The 23,424-nt window shown below is 41.4% G+C and overlaps 1 protein-coding gene across 1 annotated transcript; it reads right to left on the bottom strand.

Annotated features, from left to right (window-relative positions):
• Positions 1-2,443: 2,443 nt before the first annotated feature.
• On the bottom strand, positions 2,444-23,418 carry spsb1 (splA/ryanodine receptor domain and SOCS box containing 1). Its single transcript, XM_059638024.1, is given in 3 exon segments — positions 2,444-3,559; positions 22,851-23,123; positions 23,126-23,418. Coding segments are annotated over 3 exon segments (693 nt in total). The 5' UTR covers position 23,418; the 3' UTR covers positions 2,444-3,431.
• Between the last annotated feature and the right edge of the window lie 6 nt (positions 23,419-23,424).

Below are 23,424 nucleotides of genomic sequence, written 5' to 3' on the forward strand. Positions count from 1 at the left end.
ACTGCTTACCAGCCCATGAACCACCATAAACATTGACTTTATACCTTCTTTCTTCACCTACCCCATCCACCAGCACCTCATGATAGAAGTCTCTACTCTCGTGCACAGCAGCAGCTCGCTAAAGCTCTTTCAACAGCTCATTCCAGATCGGTGCCCTCTCCTATCAAGAAGTCTGAGGAGGATGATGTATGGGAAGGTCATTATGTGCAACTGCCCCTCTAAGCTAAACCACCCTAACTTGGAATTCCAACACCGCTCTCCACTGACATGGAGTCAAAATTCTGGAACTCCCAAACAAACTGATCCGTCTGCGCTGTGTAGACTGCAGATCAAGGTGACTAGTCCCCATCATCAATCCGAGCTAAAATCAGAATGGACAAGAATTGCTGGCCAAGTCAGCAATGCTCACTTCCCAAGATCAAAGATCCACAACAAACAAACAAAAAAAAGGCTTGTCCAGCTTCCTGAAACAGAAATAAATGGAATGTTTACAGAGTATTGCGATAGGATACATGCTAGGTATGTGTGCTGGCAGGATAATTAAAAAAAAACAAAAAAGGTGGTTAGTGTTAGCAATATTGGATTTTTATCATCAGTCCAGTTATTAGTAGGATAACAATTTCAAGGAGTGGAGACAGATGGTGTTGCAACAAGTTTATCACCAGAAACCCACCAACTACAACACTTTCTCCCCAAAACTTACTCAGTGTAGTCATGATTCTTCCAACCTTTTTTAAAAAGAAATGGAGACCAGTATCCAAAGGTCAGACATTTTTCTACTTCAAAGAAAAAAACACAAAAAAGGAATCCACTAGATATTAGCAAAAGAGTGCCACAAAATTTATTTTACTCTTAATAGGTTTTATTAGGTTGTTGTACACAATATCTACAGCATAGTGGATAAAGACTTAATGTTTTCAAATCATAGTGGACTGCAATGATAGAATATTAGGCAGGACAGCTGAACAGATTTGGGTTCTTCAGACTAGTTTAAAAGCAATTTCTCTGATGAAAGACAATGAGCATACTGGTGACAGAAATCAAGAACAGATGTATTCCTTCAGTTTATGTATTTGGAAAGAGAACATTGGAAAGGCAACCAGAGCATTGTAATAAACTAAAAACAGATGATGATTTTATAACTAGATTGGTATAAACCAGATTCCCTTCCCACCTCCTGTCCCAAATAGAACATTCAAGGAATTAAAAAAGATTGTGATCATTGAACACTCCCAAAAAAGGGGTTAACAGTGGGGCTGTCTTATTGGACAATTACCAGGGTTCAAGATGCAAGGTATTCAACAATTAAAAAAATAGTTCTCTGTTTGACGAGACTCCCTTTTCCAGTTTAAAATCAAACAGCTTCAAGTTCACCCAGCAACTACTGCAGCAGTCAATGTGCTAACATTCTTGGCTTTGTGGTTCCAACACTGCTCCTTTAAGAAAGTCTCCATTCTCAAAAAAGGAAACAGGAAGATGGATAACTCCTCACAAAAGCATTGGTCAGTCAGCTTCTTGCTTGCACAGGTGAAGGTGTCTGATGGAAGACGAGGGTCCTTCCTTGGACCAGACCAGTTAGATAAGTGAAAGACCTTCAGAGGACTTCCATTTTTGATTGTTTACAATAAAAGAAAGGGGTGAAGTTAGCAAGTATACACAATTAACATTTGATGCAGGTTCAAGCAGTTTATACAGAATTCTAACAAGGGATTATGAACATGAAAATTGAATATATAGTACATCAAAAATCAAGATACTCCAGACCATAAGCTATTCAAATAATGGAGCTTTAAGCCAATAAAAACAAACAGGACTAAAGTCAAATCTGTCATAGTCCAAGGTATGTTCTCATGCTGAATAATATCTGCTAATAAAACCAGGTTGGTCAGCCTCTTATGTTGACATTGATTTAATGTCAAGAACTAACTATGATCAGTCACTTGAAGTCTTCAGTTCAAAACTTGCCCTTTAAAAATCAATCCCTACTTGGGATTGAATACGTCCCAAAATCATTAGAAATGAAATAATTTAAGGCCTAAGGAAAAAGCACCATCTTGGAGCTTTCAATAAGACATTCTTTACATAGATCTTCCACATAGGATCAATTTTAACTACTTTGGTTGTTCTTAAAACAAAGTTAATACCCCCACTGCTAAACTCAAACAGATTAGTGAAAAGATCTCTGTACAAACCATGCATCAGTAGTGCCTTTACAGGAAATGCATTGGAAATTAGCAAGTGAGCAACAAATGTGCACTAGTTAAACAGACTAGCAGTTTTACAGGCTGTGAAATGTGGAAAAAGCATAGCAAGGACAGGACAAATATCAGGGAACTGAGAAAGTGGCACACTTTGTCAACACCACATTGACATCCCATGGCACACACCTGTAGGAGTCCAACTAAAATGATCAAAACCAGTAAAGAAGTAAACAAAACCCAACTGGAAAGTTACACTTTATTTCAAGATAGCTTTAAAACAACCATTTCATTCACATATTGCACATGAAAACCAATAGATGCTGCATTACATTAGGACATGCTAGGTGTAGTCCCCAGAACTAAGTCACTTATACAGTTACTTACAAAGTGAAGCCACGATAGGAATTTTCTACCAGACCTGCTAGTAAGAGTCTGTATTCCTTTATAAAGGTGTTTGGCTTGAGAGTGACAGCTGCTCTTTAATTCACAATGCAGGCATCATTGTGCACTTTAGTTACCAAAAAGAGAGCAACAAGTCAACAAAGAGAAAATAAAGTGAAAGTGAGGTAATTTTTAAAAATAGGCTAGGTTTAGTTTTCTACCAGGAAAAAATAAACCAGAGGCAAGAAAACTGTTGATAATGAAACTCCTTTGGATCTTTCCAGGACTCAAATGGAAGTCACACTAGGTCTTCAAAACATCCCCTGTACTCAATGTTCGATGCATATTTTAATCCCAGCTCTCCTCCATTCCTGATCCCAACTCCCACCTGACCACCCATAATAGCAGCTATTAAAAAGATTATATTGCATGCTCAGCACTATTTGCATATGGAAGTAGCAATATGTGGCAGAAAACAGGGACAGATTTCCATTTTACAAATGGAGTTTTTAAAAAAAAAGAAAATTGCCTTCAAAAATCAAACAAGCAAGTTCCCAAATCAGAGGAGTTAGATATGCATTTTGATTGCAGAAAGGATTAATGGAAATATCTGTTTTGACATACTGTAAAAAATATTCACATCCCCAATACGTAAAAACTCCAGACCTTAAAAAAGGTTGAGTGTTTACTTAAACCAACAAAAAAACATTGTTTGTGGAGCTGCTGAGCTCTGGGGAAAAAAAGACCAGAATTTAAAAAGTAATGCCCACCACACAGTGGATGAAGGTTATGCTGAAATAACTGCCTGGGTACAGTGTCTCTTAGGGTAGAAGTCCATTGTTTAGTCCATCACTGGTAGAGAAGGTAGTTCTTCAGGGAGGCTGGTAGTGGTAGAGAGTGGATTTCCTGTAAGCGATCCTTGCCCAAAGCAACCCGTACTGAACGCCGACAGAGGTCCATCAACGGCAGTGGTTCAGCTGAAAAAGAAAAATCAGAACAAAACCAAAACAAAGGGTTATTTTGGTCACATTGCATTAAATGTTTACCAACAGTAACTATCCTAAAATTCTACTGAAGCCCTAACAGGGACAATGCGAACTGCTGAAAACCAATACCTTAGAATGCTGAAACAAAGATCCCAACGTTGAACACAGTCACCTCTCAAAACAGTGCTGTGATCTCCCACCCCCATTTTCATTTAATACCAACATAACCAATTATCATTCATTAAAACAAATTGCAATAACCTTTTGAACAAAATAATTGCAACTAGAGCATTTTAAAGCCTTTCATTCAAAAATGCAAAAAACTAAAAGCCAGGTGAAATATCAATGGCAGTGATAGGACTGCTGCCTTTACTGGCCCAGATTCTAAAGGTTAACAATAGAGCTGCATTTACACAGTAAACATTTGTATACAATAGTTTGGTTTGTGGGAGAAGACAGATGTTTCAATTTAATCTCCACAATTTTGTTTACCCTCAGTTCCACGTTTTCATCTTGTGATTAGTTGGATCAATGCCTGATTGACAGACATGTACCTGTCCTGGAGTTTAACAGTCATCACCATCTTAATCAAACCAATTATTCTGGGCATTTTGCAATGCAAGAGAGTGAACAGCACACATTAGTCACCCTCGATACGTTGCATGAATGGTCTTGTTACAGCAGACGTAATGCTATTGAAATGAGACCTGCCTTCAGATTACAGTCAAGTCCTATTATTAAAGGCAATTCTTTCTAAAAAAGGAACTAAAAATTAAATGAAAAGAATTGGCAATGAAAAATAGGATTCACTGAAATCAGATGGAAGTAAAACTTCCTTCGATTTCCAAGTTAGAGACAGTGATGCTCTTAAATATCAAAAGACAAGGATTCAGTTAAGGCAATAAATGTTTCCTGCCTGTTGGATGGGTTTTCACTTATAAAATAAACTCAAACATTAAGTAATGGAGGAATGGCTTCACCAAGAATTAAAAGTATCTTGGTCCCTGTGAAGCACACATCCTGGAAATACTGCAATGTATCCAATTTTAAAATAGACAGGGGAGCAGAGTGGACAGTCATACCTATTCAGAATTGAAAAGCATGTTGTTTTTTTAAAAAAAAACTTATCCTTCAAGTATTTACCACACACTTTCATTCCCCAAGACAGGCAGTTCCATTACAAGCTCAGCACATACTTTGGAGAATCAGATGGTATTTATTTTATTTGCAAACTGATAAAGGCAAAGTTCTTCCTCAATTTATAGTAGATTATCTTTCATTTTTGACGAAAGCCTTGTAACTTCTCTCCAGTTTCTGCCAGATGTTTGAGATTCAGAGTTTTGTCTTCTCGATACACTTGAATCTGAGTGTGCAACAACATTTATCTATTGATCAACAACATGGCTTGGTCACACCAACTGGTCTTTAAACATCTGTTCAATGGCTTGTAGTTAATACCTTTAAAAGATTACCACCACCTCCCTACTAAAAAAATATAGAACATAGTATAGGCCACAGTACAGGCCCTTCAGCCCACAATGTTGTGCCAACCTATTATCCTACTATGATCAATCTACCCTGCATACCCTACATTTTACTATCTTCCACGTGCCTGTCCAAGAATAGCTTAAAACGTCCCTAAATGTATCTGCCTCCACTACCACCGCCAGCAGTGCATTCCACACATCCACTGTGAAGAACTTACCTCTGACATCTCCCTATACCTTCCTCCAAACACCTTAAACATTATGCCCCCTCATAACATCATTTCCATAATAGTTATAAATGGAGACAACAGGAAACCTTCTAGTAAACCAAGCAAAAATGTTACGCCTTGCTGAAATAAGTTTGAGGATGATACTGGAGATCAGAATTTGTCGAATTGGGTATTTTCAGCATGTTTACTGTTATAGTCCCAAATAGGTACAGTCGCCCCAGTTCCAGAGAATCACAGGGCTGTTCGGAGAGAGCCCAAATGGATGGAGTTTAAGCGGAGGGTCACCAAGCCTCAGGTGTGTGTAGAAGTTGAGAAGTGAGCCCTTCATGGTAACATCAGACTGTGCAGAATTGGAGCTCACTTGGCTTCACTAACCAGCTGTCCAACCTACTGACTAGTTTTCAGCAGTGTATTTTTAAGTTTAGCTTGCCCAGGGTCATTGTTATGCTCGGTCCTGATGGCAGTTTACGTATTTAAATGTGATGCTTTCTTTTCTCAAACCAGAATCAGTTTTTTTTGGGTTGGTGGTTTGACAGGGGGTGGGGGAAGCAGAGGAGAGGAAAGTTTTATCTGCACCCATGTGGAACTGAGTTACAGACATGGGGTCAAATCAGGCAGAGGTATGACAGGAAGTAAGCCTATAGCCATTCCAATGCTAAAAATCCAGAGAATCCTCATCTGCAAACAGTTGACTTTTGGATTGATAACCATTTTCTGGCCCATGTTAATATGGCTGGATAGGATTCTAGGTGGAGAGTTAAAAAGTTTAGTTCTTGCTGTTGTAGATTACATTTCTAGATTTGCAAGCATTGGTTTTGAAAAGCTCTAAAGTTTCACCAACAGTCGCTGAAAACTAGGATCCCTACAGTGCAAGAGAGGCCGTTCGGCCCATCGAGTCACAGTGCATGATGTTGCAGAGAGCACACTAGTTGGGCACCAAACAGATCCTCCCACTTCAGTTTCACACCTTGTTACTGGGAGGAAAAAAATGAACGCAGTGTCTTTAAAGACTTTAAAGACACTGCCAGTGAATAAATTTCTTTAAAAATGTCAAAAGGAAAGACTGCAACATTTTAGGGTACAAAACAAATGCCTTAAGCTACTTTCAGCATCTTGTGTAGCAGCTGAGCAATTCTAATCTTCATAATCAGCTCAGGAAACTCTATGCTAACCCTCACAACCCAAGGACAGGATGACTGATAGACTGCATGTACTAAGCAATCATACATGCATATACAGCTTAATTACCTGACAAACACCAGATGACTGCTCTACTTATCCCTTAAATTCTTCACAGTCCATCTGTGCAAGAAGTTCTCTAGTGTTCTTGGGCCAAAATGCAAGCAGAAGAACTTAGCAAACTGAGCCGAAAAAGAAAAGAAAGAATATTGAGAGCATTCTCTGAATAAATTGCATGCCAGTTACACTTTCATTGCTGGCACAAAAAGAAAATGCTACTGCTGCCTTAAAAAAAGAGAATTAGATTACTAGATTTAAAACAGTACCAGATCCCACCATTTCCCTCCCCGGAGGGATGAGCTGGTCTGTGGCCGCTAAAGTTTGGTCATTTTTCTGACGAACATATGGGATATTGCCAAGAAAAGCAGACTGACCGTTCCAGATGACAGCAGAGCTCAGAGTGCAACAGTCAAACCCATTGATTGACACACACAGTCTCCAGGACATCTGCTTTGACAGCATTCAGGCTGTATAACAGGAAGAACCTCCAAAAAAGAATGAGCACTCCATTAACTGCAACACAATTCTACAATGAATCTGATTCAGTGACTAGGTGGTGTAATTTTATTCAGGCCAATAGGTCTTCAGTGTCCAATGTTTGAAATCCACTTGATCGACTTCCCCCAGGTCTGCTGCATAGTTTTGTACTAAATCCACAAATTACACCTGAAAACTGATCTGCAATGAAACAGGCCGTTAAAGAAAATGACAGGTTCGTGCTCTGTATTTAAAAACAATGCTCATGTGATTATGGGCACCGCTGGCCGGCCACACACACACACACACACGCAGTTTTACACTATTGACGATCCTTTGGGAAGACTAAACTATGAACGTAGGCCTGTTGAATGACCAAGTGTGACATTACTATCATATAACCTGAACTGAGGTTTTTTTGGGGGGGGGGGGCACAGTGGGGGAAGTGGATGGAAAGAGTGTGCGAGATAAATAGCGATGAATCAAAACCCATACTTTTGGCCTTTTCACAAGTGCAAACAGAGGGCCCTTCAGTCCATCCTTGAGAATCCTAATCATTTGTCTCAACATTAATGATTTCAATAGTAGGGATAAAGTTAGAGCAATAACCCAGAAAAAGCAAGCGCAAAAGTTCAAGCCAGGTAATATTTCTAGGCTGTTAAATAAAAAAGGCAATGCGAAGGCCCAAAAAGATTTACCACCAGTTTACCACCCTCAAAGTAATGCCAAGGAATTTAAAGATGAATTAACAAAACTGAAATAAATTTAGCATTCTAACTCAGTTATCTATAATCCCAAATATAAAAAAAATTAGGAAATTTGGTAAGGCAAATCCTCAGGAGCGGCCTGGCAACTCTTACAGGGCATAGACCATATACAAAAAAGGAACTTGGAGGGATCAATGACTGATTTTAAAAAAGTGGAGGCAGTAGGTTTAGAGGAGATGCAAAGGGCAAAATAAAAAATTTCTTCACCCAGAGAAAGATGGGAATCTGAAATGCACTGCAAGGACAGTAGAGCAGAAGGCCTCAATACATTTAAGCAGTATTATTAGACATACGCTTGTAATACTAAAGTATGTAGGCTATAGGCCAAGTGCTGGAGCATGTGATTGGAATAGCTGGATAGTTGTTTCCGGCCAGCAGTGACACAAACGGGCTGAAGGGGCTTCTTCTCGGCTGTATACCTGATTTTTGAACAGATTTGCACTGAATATCTTTGTTCCTCCATTGAATACCGCCACCTCAGACAGGCTAAGAAATTGGAGACTTTCCCCAATCATAGAACATGCTGTATGGGGACTTGAATGAAGCAAGTCAACCCACATAACATCTAAATAGGTTAGCTTCAGGACCAAGCAGAATTCCTACGTGTAATAGTGTTCGCATCCCTGCCTCTGGATCAGGTCATGTATATTCAAACCCCACACTGAAGACTTGAATACACAGATGGTTTGCAAGAGAAAGAACAGATTTTACTTTTATTTAAGCCTTTAAAATAGAGCTGATACTGGAAATCTGAAACACAAAAAGGAATGTACTACAGAAACTCGACAGGTCTGGCAGCATCTGCAGAAAAGTAGAGTAAAAATGTTGCAGGTCCAGTGGCCTTTTGTCACCAATAACCAGAAACAGAGCAGAGCCAGCCAAATAAACCATTGCTGCAAGAGCAGGTCAGAGACTAGAAATCCTGCAACAAGCAACTCACCTCCTGACTCCCCGAAGCCTGTCCACCAACTACAAAACAGGCCGAAATCTGGATTGCAATGATTATTCCCATTTGGCCTAGGTAAAGGCAACACCAACAGCTCTACCATCCAACTCAAAGCACAACACCTGCTGGGAACCCATCTTAAAAAAATTTAGACATTCTCTCCCACGATAAACACAAATCTTAGTGATTAGCACTGCTACCTCACAGCACCAGGGACCTGGGTTCGACTCCACACAGACAGTCACCTGAGGGTGGAATTTGGTCATTATCCCTGTGCCTGCATGGGTTTCCTCCCGTTTGCTCCCACAGTCCAAAGTCGGGCAGGTTAGGTGACGTCATTTGTGCTAAATTGTCCATATTTCACCCCCCCACCACCATGAGGCATGGGAAATGCAGCGGTACAAAGAGAGAGAGTGTGGGACTGGGTGGGATGCTCTCAGAGGGTCAGCATGGACTCAATAGGCCAAATGGTTTGCTTCCACATTGTATGATGGGGAAATCTGAATTCAATAAAAATCTGGAGACTTCATGGATGACCATGAAAACATTGTCAATCATTAGTGACAATAACCTCACCTGGTTCGCTAAATGTACTTTGGGGGAAGCAAACTGAGAGACTCCAGACCTCTAGCAATAGGGTCGACTCTGACCTGCTTTCCAATCAATTTAGGGACAGGCAATGTATGTCAGCCTAGCCAGCAGTGCCCATATCCAGTGAATGAATTTAAAAAACCATGTAGTAACATACTGTAAATGGATGTGGTCCACAGCAGATATATGTCTCTCAACAGGTGTTTCCATACAATACATTCAGGGAAATGCACCAAATCTACTGCAGGGAACTCCAGCGTTTCCACCTGTATTTGTCATTCTCATTTACCAAGCTTCTAGTCTTAAAATTGCCAAGCTAGTGATTTGAAAGGGTAAAACATTGTATTGGTCCCTTCTAGGCGAATATTTCAACTCACAGCTAACAAAAGCAGAAGAAGATCAAGTTACACTTTCAAGAGTAACTGTGCAGTGTTGTACATAATACCATTGCTTGGCTTGTCAAGTGTTGAAATTTTGCATTGCAAGCAATGCTTGAAGATCCTTTGGAGGGCAACATCTTCAGAGCCCAGACAGTATAGACACTTAATACAAGGGCTGTGCTTGCAGTAAAGTGGATTTCAAGAGAGAGCAGCTATGCATGACAGTCCAATTCAATTTATGCTGAAGAAACCACTAGAGGCCATGTCCTCTTGGGGGGTGGGACACATTCGATTTAACCATTTTCAAAATTCAGTCACTTGCATTTTAACAAATTTGTTTGGAACATCTTTACAAAGGCTGTTAAAGAGGTTGTCAAATGTACTGACAGATCCCTGGACAACCAGCTTATGTAGTAGCACTAATACCATGACATGAAATGAAGAACTGCAGATTCAGGAATTCCTCTCAATGAAAATGAATTAATCCCCATAGGAGTTCGAACAGCAAGTGTCACAAATCCACCCATTTCAGTCAGATGACATTACAGAAAAAAATAGTTCTTGTTAAAACTAAAATGATCAAGGACAGACTAATGAGCCTTGGAAGGCAACTCAGAGTTCACAGAAGCTCTTTAAAATGGTTATCCACAGATGTTTGTGCAGCACAGACCACACAGACTTGACATCGCCGCAGCATTCATACCAGCCCAAGGAACACAGCGGTGTTTTATTACATGTAGACAGCCACCAACATGACAGACCGCACCCAGCTGGAAAAACTCGGCAGGCTTTTGGGTGGGGGCACCATCAGGTTCAGCACGACACTTCAGTACACTGCTAACTAGGCATACCAGAAGAATTGAAGCAGATCAGAATAAGATCAATTCGATAATTAAATGAGCGCGCGTTTCCTTCCCCCTTATACCCGGGAGACTAGTATCTTTAACCAAAAATCAAACAGCGAAACCAAATGCTGCCACATCAGTCAGTCAAAAACAAAACAGAAAAAAAAACCAAACTTCAGTTTGTTGTGGAAGTAAGTTAACAAGTTCAGAGGTCACGATGCAATTATTTTCCTCCCCTCCCCGGCCCCCTTATTTACTTCAATCAAATCAGATTCAAAACCACCTACACAGGACAGTTCCTGTAAACTAAATGAATTCACAAGCTTCAACATAATACAGGCTTTTGATGAAACCACCCACAAACGCTGTACCAAGAAAGCGTCTGAGTGTTGGGAAGTTAGGAATCATTTGCAGTAGCTTGGAGTCTAGACAGTGGGTTAGTCTTTGCATTTTCCAGAAGAAACATTCGATGCAAATAGCAGTAACACCTCAAAAACAATTGTGTTGCATGGTTTGGATGCTGCCGATGATACAGAATTTTGAACAACTTGCCAGAATTAGATCATCTCTCCACTCCGAGCACTTCAACAGCCACACCTCCCAAGCCCCACCACCCCTTTCCATCGTCTACGCACTAGGATTAGTGTTGATCTTCTCTTTAGTGCTATGTAAATCTTCATTAAATATAGAACCACTGTCAGCAATAAAAGGGAAACTTAAATATAATCAAATTAAAAAGCTGCCACCGTAGCAGTCTGTAAGGGATTTTGTTACCAGCAACACTCAGCCTTTTAACAATATGCGACAGGGATTGAAGTGATCAAAATTTTTTTTAATTTTTCAGACAGTTACTAACTTCCAACAACAATTTGGGGAACAGCACTTCTACACTATGCTTGCATTGTGTTTTTGGCCAATTCTTCGCCAAAAACAGAGGACACACAACCATGGTCAACAATAGGCCCACTTGGCCAATATTACAGATCACTAAAGAGCACTGTTTCAATGCTGTTGCACTCAAACTCCCACCTTAAACCCCTCTTCAGTTACAAAGTCACAGACAGAGGTCTCCAGCACAGAGGCCCTTCAGCCAACCGAGTCTGCGCAGGTCCAAAGTGAACACCTAACAATTTTCATCCCATCTTCCAGCATGTGGCCCATTCCCTTGTGTGTCTTGGCATTGCAAGTGTATGGGTTTTCTGCCTGTACCACCCCTACAGGCAGCGAGCTCCAGATTCTCACCACACTGCATGAACAGATTCCTCATTTCCTGTGAGCCTTGTGCGCTTCACCTTAAATCTATGCTCTCAGTCAGTGATGCGGCCAAGGGGCAAGTTCCTGCCTGTCTGCCCTGCCTCTCAAATTTCCCCCGCCCCGGCCAATCTCAACCACATCTGCTCCAAGGAGGACAACCCAGCTTGTCCAGTCTTCTCATAACTCTCCAGACCAAGTTAAAAATCTCCTCTGTCCCCTCTATAGAACTGCACGATAGTTGGTTAGGTCACAGCTAGACTTTATCTAGTTCCAGCATAATCTCCCTGTTCTTAAACTCCATGCTTCGGAACGTAAATGCAGATATTCCTCACACCACCTTAAAGTCACTTTATCCACCTGGCCTGCTCCCTTAGGATTCTTTTTCTCCCCGCAAGGTGCTACTTTAGTCATGTGCTCAGTTGCCTCATTTGTCCTGCTCAAGTGCATCACCTCATTTATCCAGATGGATTTCCCTTTGCCACTCAGTCCATCTGACCAATTTACATCCTCTCGTAATCCAAGGCTGTCACTATTTACCACCCCACAATTTTTTGTATATCCATAAACGTGTTGATCAACCTTCTTATGTTCAAGTCTAAAATTGTTATGTAAACCAGACAGCAAGGGACCCCACACTGATCCCTGTGGAACCCCAATGGGCAGATTCCGAATCACAAAAAAAAAACACCCTTTAACCATCACCTTCCGCTTCCTGTGACTCAGCCAGTTCTGCATCCAACTAGCCAAATATCCTTAGACTTTGTGTTCTTACCTTTGGTATCAGTTTTCCATGCAAGATCTTAACAAATGCTGCCACTAGAAGTCCAAGTGAGTTACATGGTTCTCATTTACACACCTGAACACCTCGAATAAAAATTCAAGCCAAGTTGGTCAGGCATGACCTCCTCTTAAAGCCATACTGCCAGCTCTGGAATAATCCCTGCTTCTTCAAGTGCAGATTAATTCCATACTCAATTCCTTCCAATATAGTTTCTCCAGAGGTGACTGACTGACCGGTAGTTTTCCTACTTTATCCCCTTCTCCCTTCACGGAGGGATGGTGCCATAGCTGAGATCCAGTCCTTATCCACCTCTTGCGGCCAGCAACAAATTGCAAATTACCACCAATACCTCTGCTACTTCCCCCTTCCTCACCTCAATAACCTGGGATTGATTTTATCTAGCCCTGGAGATTTACCTTTTTTCACACACACCCCCACCCCCCCCCCAACCCCCCACTAAGTCATCCAGGCCACTCATTTCTTTAGATATATTACAAACCTTTTCCCAGATTCACAAATCCACATCATTTGGCTTGCTGGTGAACACTGATATAAGAGAATTCATTTCGAACCTTACCCATGTCCTCCAGCTCCAGGCCCAAACTACCACTATCACACTTCTGAAAATTTACCTAAATTCCCACCATTTCTCTTGGACTGTTTGGTGGTGGGCGGCTGAGGAGTAGGGGCTGTTGTCTATAGCACACTCCGCACTCTGACCCCTCCTTTTTGGTTTTCCAGTCCGATCCATATAGTTTCATTTGGGCAGCCTTCCAAGGCATCATTGTTCCTTGCTGCTGTCGTCATGAATCCCCTGATCAATATTGCAACAGTCCCTCTTCTGACTGTTTCACCCAAAGACCCTGTATCCTGGAATACTGGGCTACCAATCCTGTCCCCCTCACAACCACTTTTCAGTGACAGCAACGACTTCATACCCCATGTAAGTTTGTCCCCTCGATTCATTGGCTTGTTCAGACTCCCAGCATTAAAAATAAACACCAGCTTTGACAAACTCCTTTATGCCTTAAATGACCTATAATTTCTTGGTTTCTTGATTCACTTGTACCATTAAAGCTAACTCAAAAACAAAAGTATAGACTGGTTCTGTGTGCACCTTCTTTTTGTAGATTATGTCTAAACAAAAACATAGAAAGCAGATCTTGCTTAGAATTTTAACAGGTTGACAATATAGTGTTGAAGAATACATGACATGACCGCCAGATTCAAAATACTGGCAAATTGAGATTTTAAAAAAAGGATTGTTAATACAAACATTGACATTGAACATTTTCTTTTAAAATTCTAGTAATTGAAAAAGTCAATACATTTCAAACAGTTTGTTCAGCACTAAACAGATTTACTAACAGCTCACGTACTTGCTTAAGACACAGTGTGGCGCCTAGTAGGCCAGGCATCAGTGGAGCAGGAAAGCTGGCATTTCAGGTCAGCAGCACCCCCCCCCCCCCCCCCCACTTCAGCGTTCCTGCTCCTCTGATGCTGCCTGGCCTATTGCGCTCCTCCAGCTCCACACTTAACTGACTCCAACATTGGCAGTTCTCACTATCTGTGTATTTGGTTTCTGCGTTTTGCACTCTCTCATTCCCAACCAAAGTCCTGGTGCTGCACTTTTTCTACCCTCCCCCCCCCCCCCCCCCCCCACACCCCCTGCCCCACCCCATTTCAATAACCCTATTATTTTGTTCTCCATTCCAGAAAAGCGCTTCATGCTGGACAAGGCTACTTGTCCTGCAGTCTAGAACCAAGACCACCTCAACCTCTAGTCAACATATAATATATCAATACCACATGCCTCATGTCCACTCAAGCAAAGCACCAAATTAACCAGCAATGCATTCACAAGAGGACAGGCCTTGGGTTAAACATTCACAAGACAAAAGCAAGTTCTCTACCAGGCAGCTCACAATATACGGTCCTAGACCAAGATTGACAACGAGCTACTGGGTTACATGGATCAATTCCCATTCTTTGGCAGCTTCCTCTTGGCAATGGAAAGCATAGATGTAAAACTGGACACTGCTCCTCCAAATATGCTGAGCCAGCCAACCGGAGGTCAGAATGATTTGGGTAAAGATTTCAAACCCAACACCAAAGCTCACTGTCTACAAGGCAGCAGTGTTACCTGATCTCCTGCATAGGTTGGAGACATGGTCATTGCGCAGACACCTTAAACCCCTCAAGAAATTTCTCCAGGAATGCTGCCACAAAAATCACGACACTGGCACAACACACACTCCAATACCACTGTCCTCTCAAGCCAACACCCCAGCACAGGAGGTAGGGATTAGTACTGGATGGGGACAAGTAGGGTAAAGGAACTTTACTTTCAGTTTAAAAGAACCGAGCAGAGAGCACTTTGTTCTGCCGTTTTTTAAAAAACCCCTTGTCGTCCATGCCTGTTTGCAGGACAGGGTGGGGAGGGAACTCTACTGTTAGAAAAGCAGAGGAATTGATTTCAAAAATCAGCTAAATTATCCATATGCCCAATGCCCGACAAGACTCTCAAAACATGATCTCTACTTGGAGCTTCGTCGTAGTAATTAGTTAGAAGGTCAAAAGGGAAATGCCTAAAAATAATGCCCTCAAAGATTTCCTGAAAAGTGCAATACCCCACTACCGTGGGAACCTCTCACTCAAGGGAGAAACATCTGGAAAAGGTGTCAACCATTGAGGATCTCTGTCTGGGCCCATTGGAGGTGAAGTGCAAACAATGGAAGGAGGGCGCAGAAACTTGAACCACTTTGCAGACACCAGTCACCCTAGGTCACTTGTGATGGCTTGTGGACCATCTCATCACTTTAGGGCTCACACAACTGGGGAAGGCAGGAAATTCTCAGTCCAGGGGCAATGCCCAAGGAGGAGCTAATTGTTGAGTAAATGGAGATACAGAAAATGACAGACAGAATAAACTCTTCCTGGCAAGATATGGCACCAAGATCTAAAGGAATGTCAGGAAGGAGGAACCCTCAGCAACTTTGATCCAGGAAGGCAAAGAGCAGATTCCAGACATCAGTAACAGACCGATGGCTGAGCCACTACTTCTGCAAGTTTTTGTTTGAAAGAATTGCAAAATAACTGAAAAGCATATATTGGGGCATTTACAAGAGAAGTCAGAAAAGTAGCTACTTATTTCAGGGACAGATTCTGTTATCACTACATTGTTTCTGGGGTTCTGTAAGTTGGCTTCTAGTTACAAACAGTCATTTCAACTCAAATTGTTACTGAGTCGTCAACAGCCGAGTGGTATCAGCACTAGACTATTTAACGAGACTCAGGCTAATGTTCTGGGGACCCAGGTTTGACACCTGCTCGGGCAGATGGAGGAATGCAAATTCCATAAAACAAATCTGGAGTTTAACGACCATTAATGCCTCTTAAAAAGGCAGAAATTGCCATGTGTATCTGGTCTGGCCTACATGCAGCTCCACACCAACACTAATCTGGTGGATTCAAAGCTGCCCTTCAGGCAACTAGAATATGGGCAATAAATGCTGGCTTAGTCATTCACCAGTTGAGCACTGGCTACCAAAAAACACCACCAGACCAGCTGAGTTTCTTCAGAATTTTGCTTCTAGCATGTACAGAGTTTTACATTTATTGCAAGTTGGTTGCTGTCAATCCTTTACTAAAAAGGAGTGACTGCATATCATTTACAGAGAAGCACCAAGAGATTCAGGGGCCACAGAAACCATCGTACAGATGCAGGCCTCCTTTCTTCACAATCCTCTTCTTGTTCATCTTGGAGCTCAGTCCTGTTTCGCGAAGTATGTGACCACCATCTGTATTCCTCAAGCCATCACTAGACATTGAGCCAATTCTTTTAAAAAGATGAATCATGAAACAAAGTCTGTACAAGAATAGTTATTCATTCCATTAGGTAACATACCAAAATGGGATAGTTGATGATATGTGCACTGCTCATCAAGTAGCATTCCAGCAAGTAACATTAAACCACATTCAGCACAAATTAAAAGGTCCCTCAATTTCTAAAAGCAGCATCTGGTTTTGAGTGCTGTTTAATCTCTAGTTTGCAATACTAATCGGAAGCTATGCCTTATATTCATTGCCCTCCCGCCACTTCCCCACCTTACCCCAATATTGAAGTGAGTCAATGCCCAGCTGCCAGGAAGCAGTGGAGACCTACTCCCAATCCCCTTCCAGAGTCATTCAAGCTTACATCATTAAACAGAAAGGCTGGAGCACTGTCTCCTTCCTGGCTAGCCAAGTCAAGGTCAGCAACATGGACCAGGTATCCTCCCACACGAAACTGCACATGCCAACAACTGCAAACTGGAAGAAAAGTCAAACAGCTACTGTTGACTCAGGATTCTATTTTTAAACTAAAAAATAAGTAGTTGTAAAAGCAGGTCCAGATTTGTGTTCCAGTTTACTACTACATCCATTTGTTGGCATATTATATTAGGAATGAGAATTGCAGGGAATCAAGCACTCAAGAACCAAATGCATTAGTTTGCTTTCAATCTCAAAAAAGGAGTCTACATACTATCAGAATGTCAAGATTGCTTCAGGCAGTCTTACAGCTGCGCATGGGGCTTAGCTTTCTATACATAGCTTGGGTGCCAGATAAAAATCATTAGCTAAAATAGGTTAGCCATTGTTGATCTTACTCTATTGATCTAACAAAATTGTCAATTTCTTGGTTAAAACACCTTGTAATTAAGTGTTCAAAAGTTTGCATGCGAAGAAAGCAAGCTCAAATCGATTCAGTGCCAACTTTGAACAATTTCAGATCCATGGGATAAAAGAAATTGACAGCTTACTGACAGGACACAGCTTATAGTCTGAAGGGATGTATTTCATTGCCAACAGTATCACCACTTAAAACACACTGTCCAGGACACCAAACTGTGGAGGCAGCAAGTCCTACTATGGAGACTTTAAAAAAAGAAAGGGCAACCATTTGGAATCAATAACTGTTGAAGGCAGTTCAGGCAATTAGAGTCTAATTCTGACTTGTGAACCCACAATGTGGAGATGCTGGTGCTGGACTGGGGCCGACGAAGTCAGAAGTCACACGACACCAGGTTAAACTTAATCCAAATGGGTTTATTGGGGAAAAAAAAATCACAAGCTTTTGGAGCATTGCACCTTCAGGTGAAATGCTGGATTGGGTGATGACTTCACCCGATTGAATGAGCAGTCTCCAAAAGCTTGTGGTTTTAAATAAAATGTTGGCCTATAAACCTGGTGTCCTGTCTTCTGACCATGTGAACCCAGAAAGTACAAGCATTTTGCAAGTTAAATTTGCAGCAATAGCTTGGATTTAAAACATTGTTACTTGAGGTGCATGGTTGACCTTGTTTAAAAACATCTGTAGTCAATACTTAAACTTCTAATAAGACAACAGGGTTAAACCATAAGAATATTGTGCGTTTGGACTGTATTGAATTCTTGTGCATTTATACACAGCGTCAAATCACTCCAACAGCTAGCAGATTTCTAACACAGTAAGACCATAAGAAATAGGAACAGGTGTATGCCTTTCAGCCCCTTGAGCCCGGTCTTTCTTTCATTTGGATCAGGCTGATCAGATAGTCATCGTCACGACTAGCTTTCTGCCCTATTCCCACTTGCATTTGTACTGCACCATTCTGGCCCAGAGGGTCAAGCAGTTACCACCCTACCACACAAGAGTGTGTCTCGGTCTAAAGATTCCTGAAACGCTTGTACATAGATCGAGAGCTGCAGTTTTTGTTAAGACAGACAATTGCTCATTCTGCATTTAAAATCTTTTCCATTTGCTTATAGCCAGGGTACTCCAACCAGCCAGTAAAACAAGCTTCAACCAGTTCCTAGATGGGGAAAGGCAATGGAGTGCCAGATCCTGGAAATAAGAGCCAAACACATCCTTATAAAGTAAAGGAGATGGCCAAATTAAAGTAGTCCAGAGTAAACAAAAAAGTAAAAGAAAAAACACAATTAAACTAGGTACATTTTAAAGCAATTCCAAAAAGGAACCACCTACACTCACCTTCACTGGCTCCATCCCTGCCTCTGACCCATCTGTCTCCTCTCCACCTATCTGCTCCTCTATCCATCTTCCATCTAACTCCCCCCCCCCGCCTTCCTATTTATTTCAGATCCCCCTTCCCCTCCCCCATTTCTGGAGGGTGGTCCAGGCCCGAAACATCAGCCTTCCTGCTCCTCTGATGCTGCTTGACCTGCTGTGTTCATCCAGCTCCACACCTTGTTTATCTCAAAGACATATTCCTGTCTCATTCAGGTCTACAAGCAGACCCACTGGCCACTCAGATCGGACTCACTTCTCTGCATCAAATTCCTTTTACTGTGGAGGGTGCCTGTGATGGCTCAGATGAAGTCAGAAGACACACATCAGCAGGTTATAGTCCCAACAAGTTTATTTGAAATCTCTCTCTGCTGAAGGAACCATGCTTCAAAAGTTTAAGTTGCTCAAGACAGATTTACGAATGCTTGTGGCTGACAGAAAGCAAAAGAAGAGAAAGACAATCCCAGCTATTATACAATTTTAAAATCTGAGCAGGAATTTTATCCACAACTCTGCAGATGTGGGATTGTTTACTTGAATTTGCAACACAAAAAAGGGAAGGATGATTTACCAAAAAAGAAAGTCCCCCCTATTTGGGTTCAGGATTAACGATAACATAACACAAGGAAAATTTGGGGAAACCCAACATCATACATTCTATGGCTTTCTTCCCTCACTTCCTCCTCTGCCAAAACAGAGCAGTTTGAGAGTTGCTCTCGGTGTGGCTACTTGTCTGGTAAATTGTAAAACAACTCTGGCTTTCTTCCAGTCTTGTAGTCCCTCAGCTGCTTTTCAAAAAAAAAGTGTACTTGTTCTGATTGAAACAACTTAATTCTTCTTTTTGGAAAAATCTGATCTTTATTAGTCCCTAATGGATGCAAGCAAAAAAGGTAAGAAAAACTAAGTGATTTTTGTCAAGTCTATACATGGGATGTCAAATCATTCAAAACGAACCAGGAATGAGCAAGGTTTTGCTAGCCAACTTTCTACATTTTAGTAGAAGTGACCAAGAAAATGATTGAGACACCATAGCTTGTTTAAAAAAGACCTGGTCTTTCTAAATTAAAACTGATAACATGACATAATTGATTAAAGTTTAAATACCTTTAATCAATTTAAAAGGATTAATTCTATTGAAGCCACATTGTATGGAAGTGGGGGACAATTACCTTCACAGACAAGGAAGGATGGCAGTAAGGGAAGAGGGAGCAGGAGCTTCAAGGGAAAAACATTTTAGATACATCTATCCTGTAGGGCTCAAATTATAAAAACTGACTTTCCTCCAAGTCTCATTGTGCATTCTCAGAATGATTTATTTTACACTTTCAGCATCTGCAGTATGCAGCATTTTCGTGGCTACAATGTGGGTGGTTTCCTGCTCAATGCTAAAAAGTTACAAGCATTTTTCACCAGGACAAACATCCAACCCCTGCTCAGAGAGTGGAGATCTAAACAAGCACTTGCCTATACTTTAAACTCACTAACTCCAAACATTAGACTGAAAGATTTAAAGTGTATTTTAAGCTTGGTTCAATTAAACTCTGCAAGTAGAGACAAAGTCAGAGACTAACTAAAGAAAATGGTTTTTGCGTTCTTAAACTCATAACTTTGGCCATCCTTTCCCACAAGGCTCTTGATTCATCCAGATCACTCCAGCATCTGATAAGAGATCAAGCATTAAGAGGCTGGGTGACACAGCAACTTTTAAAAAAGGAGTTTTTCCAAGCCTTTCAAAAACAAAATAGCACTAAACAAAAACACTGCTGATACTTGCATTGTGCTAAAAAAGTCCCTTTCTTAAAAAAGAAGACAGGTTACAGGAGAACTGACAGTCTTGGGGAGAAACGTCCTCAGCTTGTGCCATAGGTGCCTGATAGCATTACCAATAAAAAGTCAGGGAACAAGAAAAAAAAAGTCAAAACGGCAGATATTGAGAAGGACAAAAGAGAGGCAGAGGATAACAGAACATTGCCACATGAGCAGGAGAGCGCGCGCGCGAGCAAGAGCACAAGACAGCCAGTGTTTTTAAAAAAGTTCAGGTGGAGGATAAAGGTCACTCTGGGACCTAGAATGAGGGCCAGCAGGGTGCTGGGTAAATGTAAAGGCTGGAAAGTTGGTTCTGGATTAGTGTCTCTGGACTGGTAGGAGCACAGAATTAGTAGATACTTGCAGACTTTATATATAAAAAAGTGACAAGCAGCTACCTGTATCACAGGTGGTAGGAGGAACTGCAGATGCTGGAGAATCTGAGATAACAAGGTGTAGAGCTGGATGAACACAGCAGGCCAAGCAGCAGGAAAGCTGATGTTTGCTGACAGAGTAGGAAAGCTAGGCTCGAAACGTCAGCTTTCCTAGTCCTCTGATGCTGCTTGGCCTGCTGTGTTCATCCAGCTCTACACCTTGTTTTCTGTATCACAGATTGGTTTCAACTCTGGACTTGTTGCTCTATGCTGGAGTGGCATCAGTCTCTTATTTCTACAAAGTGTTTATCTGAAAATAATAAAATGAGAGGCTGGATGAGCACAGCAGGCCAAGCAGCATCTCAGGAGCACATCCTGAGATGCTACTTGGCCTGCTGTGTTCATCCAGCCTCACATTTTATTATCTTGGGTTCTCCAGCATCTGCAGTTCCCACTACCTTTGATACTGTTGATCTGAAAATGTTTGTTTTGATTAAAAAGAGTCACACCTAAAATGTTAGCTCTCTCAAACTCCAGGCAACCCATTAATGGTTCCAACATTTGTCATTTTTTGGTCTCAGATTTACAGCAGCTATAGTACTTGGCTTCTGCACATACAATCATCAGTCTCATGAGCGGTTACTTCTGAGAGCTATTGAGGATCCATTGTTGTACAAAGAATCCAAATCAAAAACATGCCAACACCGAGTACAGAAAAAAACACATGGGAGGAGAAGAGAATTCCAGAGTTCACCCAAGTTTTAAAAAGGGAACCAGCCAAATCATCATGTATTTTTCCACATATATAATGTAGCATATTCTTTGTGGCAGTGCATTTTACAGCTCTCCAGTTTAAAAAAAACTAACAATTTTTACTGAGGAGGAAACATCTCAAAGCAAGGGGTGACCCTCTTGCGAATGACTGATTAGTGAACATTTTTGAAGAGAAAGATGTATTCAGCAGATTTAGAATATTTGGAAAAGCTCACTGACAACAGTGGAACATTAAAAAATGCCATATTCTCTCATGGTAAAGATACAGCTAAAATATTGATTGGCCACTATTTTGTGGACATTTCATTAAAAATAAATCACGGCAATTTCATCTGATGTAAAGTACACTTTCCAAAGCATGACTAGAGGCATAGGAGGCAAAAAGAATAAAAATCGTGCTTGCGTCCATTTCGAAAGAATGAAATTTCTTGAAAACAGGCCACGGGCTGGCTGGATAAATATTTCCTGTCCCTAGCCGACTACAGGGTGGCAATGATCTCATGATATTAAAATTTGCTGAACTAGTAATCTAGAGACCCAGGTAGTGCTCGGAGGACCAGGTCCAAAGCAACCATGGCAGATGGATGAATTTGAATGCGATAACAATCTGGGATTAAGAGTCTAACAATGGCCGTGAAAGCATCAGCAATTGTCAGAAAAATCCACCTGGTCCACCAATCCTTTGGAGAAGGAAGCTGCTATCCTCACTCTAGATCGAGCCAGACCAGGTAACGTGGTTGATTCTTCACTGCCCTCTGAGCGATTAATACTGGCCCCAGCCAGCAACACACTCATCACATCAATGGATTTTTTAAAAAATACACTGTCACAAGGGACTGCAGTGCTCCACATAAATGAGCGTGGATGACCCAGAGGGCTGTCCAGCGATAGGTGAATTGGCAGCTTTCAACAAGATTTTTAAAAATCCATGAAATTTGGTTATATTACAAGTCCTTCACAAGGAAAAACAGCCTGGAGTGGCACTCGATCAGAGTCTCTGGCTCAGAGGCAGGGCTCCTACTCACTAAGACCTTTCACCAAAAATTTTAAATCATCCAGGATGTTAATTTGCAGATGCATTAACAATCTCATTTGTATTTTAATTTTAAACTGTCAGCGTTTGGACCAAACATGCCACTTGGAAGAGAGTCTGAAAAGAATGTCAACTTGTTAAATTATCATAAAGTTCATAAATCTTAAATCACCAAAAAGATTCAAAACCAAGAGGAATAGTCAGTATTATTTAACTTTAGACAAAAACAAAAGACACTTGGTTACTTACGGTCCAGTCCATTAATGTAGCGCATTCGGATCTCACAGTGTCCCCAAACAGCACTTACAACTGGATAAAGTTTTTTCCCTTTAAGTCCTCTGCATGCAACTCCCAGATAATGTCCATCCACAATATAGCTTAAAGTTCCTTCATCCATGTCCAAAACCACCAGGAATACATCTGGTACTATAAAGGTTTCATGGGGCTCCAAGAAAGCTGGATAAGTCTGGCTTGGTTGGTTTTTGCCATCAAAATAAAGTTTGTTACGTCCGAGGTCCCAGCCCAGGATTCACAATTACTACCAACAAGTGCTGTGTAACCCACAGAGTGCAAAGGAGCATCTACTGTTGCAACACCAACCACTGCGTGTGTCCCCCGTTGTCTCATGGCCCAAGTAATTTCCCAGACATGTAGTCCTCTGGTATATCCCACTTTGCCTCTAATGGCATCAGTACTCTGTGCCACCGGATGACGATGAAATATCAATTTGTCGTCTTCTTTCACAAAGACGTTGAGTGAACGATCATCGTTGTTCCATGAGTGCAACAGCTGGACCTCACAGTTAGCAGGTGGCATGTCCAGC

This window comes from Stegostoma tigrinum, chromosome 28, assembly GCF_030684315.1.
Source record: "Stegostoma tigrinum isolate sSteTig4 chromosome 28, sSteTig4.hap1, whole genome shotgun sequence".
NCBI lineage: Eukaryota > Metazoa > Chordata > Chondrichthyes > Orectolobiformes > Stegostomatidae > Stegostoma > Stegostoma tigrinum.